The sequence below is a fragment of the Sciurus vulgaris genome (assembly GCF_902686455.1).
Source record: "Sciurus vulgaris genome assembly, chromosome: 3".
Lineage (NCBI taxonomy): Eukaryota > Metazoa > Chordata > Mammalia > Rodentia > Sciuridae > Sciurus > Sciurus vulgaris.
The window spans coordinates 55,885,347-55,890,661 of NC_136463.1; the positions used below are offsets into that span (position 1 = coordinate 55,885,347).

A 5,315-nucleotide genomic window follows, 5' to 3' on the forward strand; every position below is an offset into this window, starting at 1 on the left:
GTGGGAACATTCCTTACCATTGTAAAGGCCATCTATGCTAAGCCCATGGCCAATATCTTTCTAAATGGTGAATAACTTAAAGCATTCCCCCTAAAAACTGGAACAAGGCAGGGATGCCCTCTTTCACCACTATGAAACATCGTCTTTGAAACTCTAGCCAGAGGAATTAGACAAACCAAAGAAATTAAAGGGATACAAATTGGAAAAGAAGAACTCAAACTATCCCTGTTCGCTGTTGATATTATTTTTTATTTAGAGGAACCAAGAAATTCCTCCAGAAAACTTTTAGAACTCATAAGCGAACTCAGTAAAGTAGCAGGTTACAAGAACAATGCTCATAAATTCAATGCATTTTTATACCTAAATGATGAATCCTCAGAAAGAGAAGTTAGGAAAAATACCCCATTCACTATAGCTTTGAAAAAAATAAAATATTTGAGAATCAATCTAACAAAAGAGGTGAAAGACCTCTACAATGAGAACTACAGAGCACTAAAGAAAGAAAGAAAACCTTAGAAGATGGAAAGATCTCCCATGTTCTTGGATAGGCAGAATTAATATTGTCAAAATGGCCATGCCACCAAAAGTGCTATACAGATTCAATGCAATTCCAATTAAAATTCCAATGACATACCTCACAGAAATAGAGCAAGCAATCCTGAAATTCATCTGGAAGAATAAGAAAACCAGAACAGCTAAAGCAATCCTTAGCAGGAAGAGGGAAGCAGCGGGTATTGCAATACCAGATCTTCAACTCTACTACAAAGCAATAGTAACAAAAATGGCATGGTATTGGCACCAAAATAGAAAGGCGGATCAACGGTACAGTATAGAGGACATGGACACAAACCCAAATAAATACAACTTTCTCATACTAGACAAAGGTGCCAAAAATATGCAATGGAGAAATGATAGCCTCTTCAACAAATGGTGCTGAGAAAACTGGAAATCCATATGCAACAGAATAAAACTAAATCCCTATCTCTCACCCTGCATGAAACTCAACTCAAAATGGATCAAGGACCTCAGAATCAGATCAGACACCCTTCATCTCATAGAAGAAAATGTAGGTCCAAATCTTCAACATGTCAGCTTAGGATCAGACTTCTTTAACAGGACTTCCATAGCACAAGAAATAAAAGCAAGAATCAATAACTGAGATAGATTCAAACTAAATAGCTTTCTCTCAGTAAAGGAAACTGTCAGTAATGTGGAGAGAGAGCCTACAGATTGGGAGAAAATCTTTGTCACTATTACTTCAGATAGAGCACTAATTTCCAGAATATATAAAGAACTCAAAAAACTCTACACGAAGAATACAAATAATCCGATCAACAAATGGGCTAAGGTAATGAACAGATGCTTCACAGAAGATCTACAAGCAATCAACAGATATATGAAAAAATGTTCAACATCTCTAGTAATAAGAGAAATGCAAATCAAAAATACCCTAATATTCCATCTCATCCCAATTAGAATGGTGATTATCAAGAACACAGGCAACATTAGGTGTTGGAGAGGATGTGGAGAAAAAGGTACACTCATACATTGCTGATGGGGTTGCAAATTAGTGCAGCCACTCTGCAAAGCAGTGTGGAGATTCCTTAGAAAACTTGGAATGGAACCACCATTTGATCCATCTATCCCCCTACTTGTCCTATACCCAAATGTCTTAAAATCAGCATAGTACAGAGATACAGCTACATCAATGTTCATAGCTGCTCAATTCACAATAGCCAGATTGTGGAATCAACCTAGATGTCCTTCAATTGATGAACGGATAAAGAAACTGTGATACACACACACACACACACACACACACACACACACACATATACACACAACAGAATATTACTCAGCCATAAAGAATGATAAAATTATGTCATTTGCAGGCAAATGGATGAAATTGGAGAATATCATGCTAAGTGAGATAAGCCCATCTCAAAAAACCAAAGGACGAATCATCTTGCTGATAAGCAGATGATCATATATAATGGAGGGTGGGAGGGTTTAGGTTAGGTTTAGGGTTAGGGAGGGCGGCAAGAATGGAGGAAGGAAGGACTGTATAGAGGGAAAAGAAGGGTGGGAGGGGTTGGGGGAAGGGAAAAATAACAATGAATCAAACAACATTGCCCTATGTAAATTTATGATTACACAAATGGTATGCCTTTACTCCATGTACAAACAGAGAAACAACATGTATCCCATTTGTTTACAATAAAAAAAAGTACTAGCTATCAACAGAGCCAGGGTGGCCCTGCATATGCAAGAATCCAGAAGAAAGAGGCATTGAAGACTCTTACCCAGTCACACCTGGGTTTACTCCTCAATTGTCCAGGTACTGGACACATGTGATAGACTGGAAGTTACCCGAATGCTCTCTGGGACTTCAATTCCTCCCTGGGATGTCAATTCTTCCCTTTTCTACTTGAAAAACTCTAGATCCCTCCTCTCTGACATGCAAGTACAAAGCCATCTATTTTCCTGGTGGCATTTGTTATCAACTCATCTTTGCAGTTTCTCAGTTCAAGAACCTTCAAATCATCTTTGCACTTTCTCTTTCTCCCACACCTCATGTCCAGTTTGTTAGTTTTATCATCAAAATTTATCCAGAATACTATGACATTTGATAAATAATTACTGAATAAATGGATGAAAGAGCAGGCCTTAACTTCCTTGAATATTTGTAGACATCCTAATACTTAAAACTTCAGAAATTCCATTATTTTCTCTATTTTACACAATGCCATTCATAAATCCTCAATAAAAACCCATGTGCAAGAAATATAGCATTAAAGTATCGGCTACAAGTAAGATAGTTTCAGGCTTGAGACATAGTTCCGTTGAGAGTTTGATGATGCTAAATCTTGGTGTCCTGATTACATAGAAATCCTAGTGGTAGTTCCATAAAGTTTTATGAGAATTTAAAAATGGAAGTGCTCAGAGTACTCACTTTAAAATGTTCATATTTTCCTAAATTCTCTTGTCTGCTTCTTGCTCCTCTTTTTCCTTAATATTTTTCATGTCTCTTGATATCATGGGGTCCTTTCTCCTTCCCTTCTACTTTATGTTGCTATTCTTCCTATAGTGTGTACTTTCTAGAAGTTCATTTATTTATTAATTTGTTAAGTTTGTTATAGGTGCCATTCAATCATTGTACATTGATATGGTCTCAATACCTGTTAAGATATTGAAGTTTTCTACACTATGTTGATAAATAGCCACTGTCCAGTGTCCTTGGAATAGTTTCTTCTGCCCCAGGCCCTCCCTGAGGATTCCCTGGATGTCTCTCAGAACCATTAACTAAATAGCTAATGTCTGGCATAGTGGAATCTTTGGGAACCTGGCCACAATCTAGGCTGGTATCGATTCTGATATTAGATGTTCTAGCCACAGCACTCCACCATCTAGTAGACATAGAATATGTGCCTACAGTGTGTCATTCTCCATCCTTGGCAGGTCTGAGTCTCCTTCCCTCAGTAGAGCTCTCAGCAGTGCCCTATGGCACCTCGTGCCTGGCAGAATAGGACAGCTGTTACTGAGTTCATCCTTCTTGGACTGACAGGAAATAGAGAATCGCAACCCACTCTTTTTGTCATTTTTTTCCTTGCCTATGTAGTCACAGTTGGGGGCAACTGCAGCAATCTGGCTGCCATCTTTGTGGAGCCCAAACTCCACATCCCCATGTACTACTTCCTGGGGAACCTGTCTCTGCTGGACATTGGGTGCATCACTGTCACTGTTCCTCCAATGCTGTTGTGTCTCCTGGCCCCCCAGTGCAGTGTTCCATATGCTGCCAGCATTTCACAACTCTTCTTTTTCTACATTCTGGCTGGGGTGGACTGTCACCTCTTGACAGCCATGGTCTATGACTGCTACCTGGCCATCTGCCATCCCCTTACCCACAGCACCCACATGAGCCATGAAGCCCAGGTTGCCCTGGTGGGCATATGCTGCACCATATCCTTAATTAATGTTCTGACTCACACAGTGGCTATGTCTGTGCTTGAATTCTGTGGTCCTAATGTGGTCAACCACTTCTACTGAGACCCCCCTCCCCTTTTCCAGCTCTCCTGCTCCAGCATCCACATCAATGGGCAGCTACTGTTTGTGGGAGCCACCTTTATGGGGGTGATTCCCATGATTCTTATCTCAGTGTTCTATGACAATGTTGCTGCTGCAGTACTACGGATCTGCTCGGCTGAGGGGAGGAAGAAGGCATTCTCCACATGTAGCTCCCACCTCACTGTGGACTGTATCTTTTATGGAACTGGCTCCTTCAGTTACATGCACCTTGGTTCAGTCTCAGCCTCAGATAAGGACAAGGGGATTGGCATCCTCAATACTATCCTCAGTCCCATGCTGAACCCAGTCATCTACAGCCTCCAGAACCCTGATGAGCAGGGTGCCCTGAAGAGGGTGTTGATGGGAAAGAAGCCCCTGGCATAAGCGAGACAAGGCTATCAAAATATCCCTCACTTCTTGAGCACCCACAAAACTTGTTTATGCTGAAAACCTGGGTATGGAGAGGGGAAATCTTCAGGGTTGGGTCTAATGGGTTAGGGTAGACTTAGATTGAGGATAAAGGCTAAAGAGATTAAAAGTGTATCTAAGTTGCTGATATAAAATGGAGAAATGATAGATGGGAGGAAATTATAATTTGGGTCAGGAAATGGGAGATGAACAATTTTTTTTTAATTTAATGACTGCTCAACTAACATATTTAAAATGTTAATAAAAAAGAAAAATGATTTTCTCCCTTTTTAGATAAGGTATATTTGTATAAATATTATTTGATTTTTGTAAAGTTCCTTTTTTTATAAATAAGTCTAGGATAGTGATATTAAATTGGGGTTTGACACACTCTAGGAGCAAAGTGTTGGTATCTGTCAGAGCATCCTGCCAATACCTTCAGACCAGTTTTCCCTTCCTGACTAACTCATATGTAGGCAGAACACACCTACATGCCAGTGTATGAGTTGATTCTCAAGACTCAACCCCAAAACCATGATAATGTTTCATTACCTCAGGTGTGTGAAACCCTCTATCTTTCTTTTCTGGCTCCTCCAAATCATTTTTTTTAATCTCCCAAACACAGTCTTTCTCCAGTGACTCATGTGTCCCTTTGCTTGGAGTCACTGTTCTTAATCTTCCCTCTGGCTCACACAGGAAGACACTGTCAAAGTCATTTCTGTATTTCTTGAAGCTTATTTTGTTCTCTCCAACTAGGTCACAAGCTTCTTAAGGACCTTTCAAGTCTTATATTACACCATGTCCTTCAAACACTCAGCAGTGAGTCAAGTAGATAGATGGTC

The 5,315-nt window shown here is 39.9% G+C and overlaps 1 protein-coding gene across 1 annotated transcript; it reads left to right on the forward strand.

Moving 5' to 3' along the window:
* Positions 1-3,501: 3,501 nt before the first annotated feature.
* LOC306656225 (olfactory receptor 3A10-like) lies at positions 3,502-4,449 on the forward strand (the record flags this gene model as incomplete). The annotated part of the gene is given in 2 exon segments (XM_079131207.1): positions 3,502-4,044; positions 4,048-4,449. Coding segments are annotated over 2 exon segments (945 nt in total).
* Between the last annotated feature and the right edge of the window lie 866 nt (positions 4,450-5,315).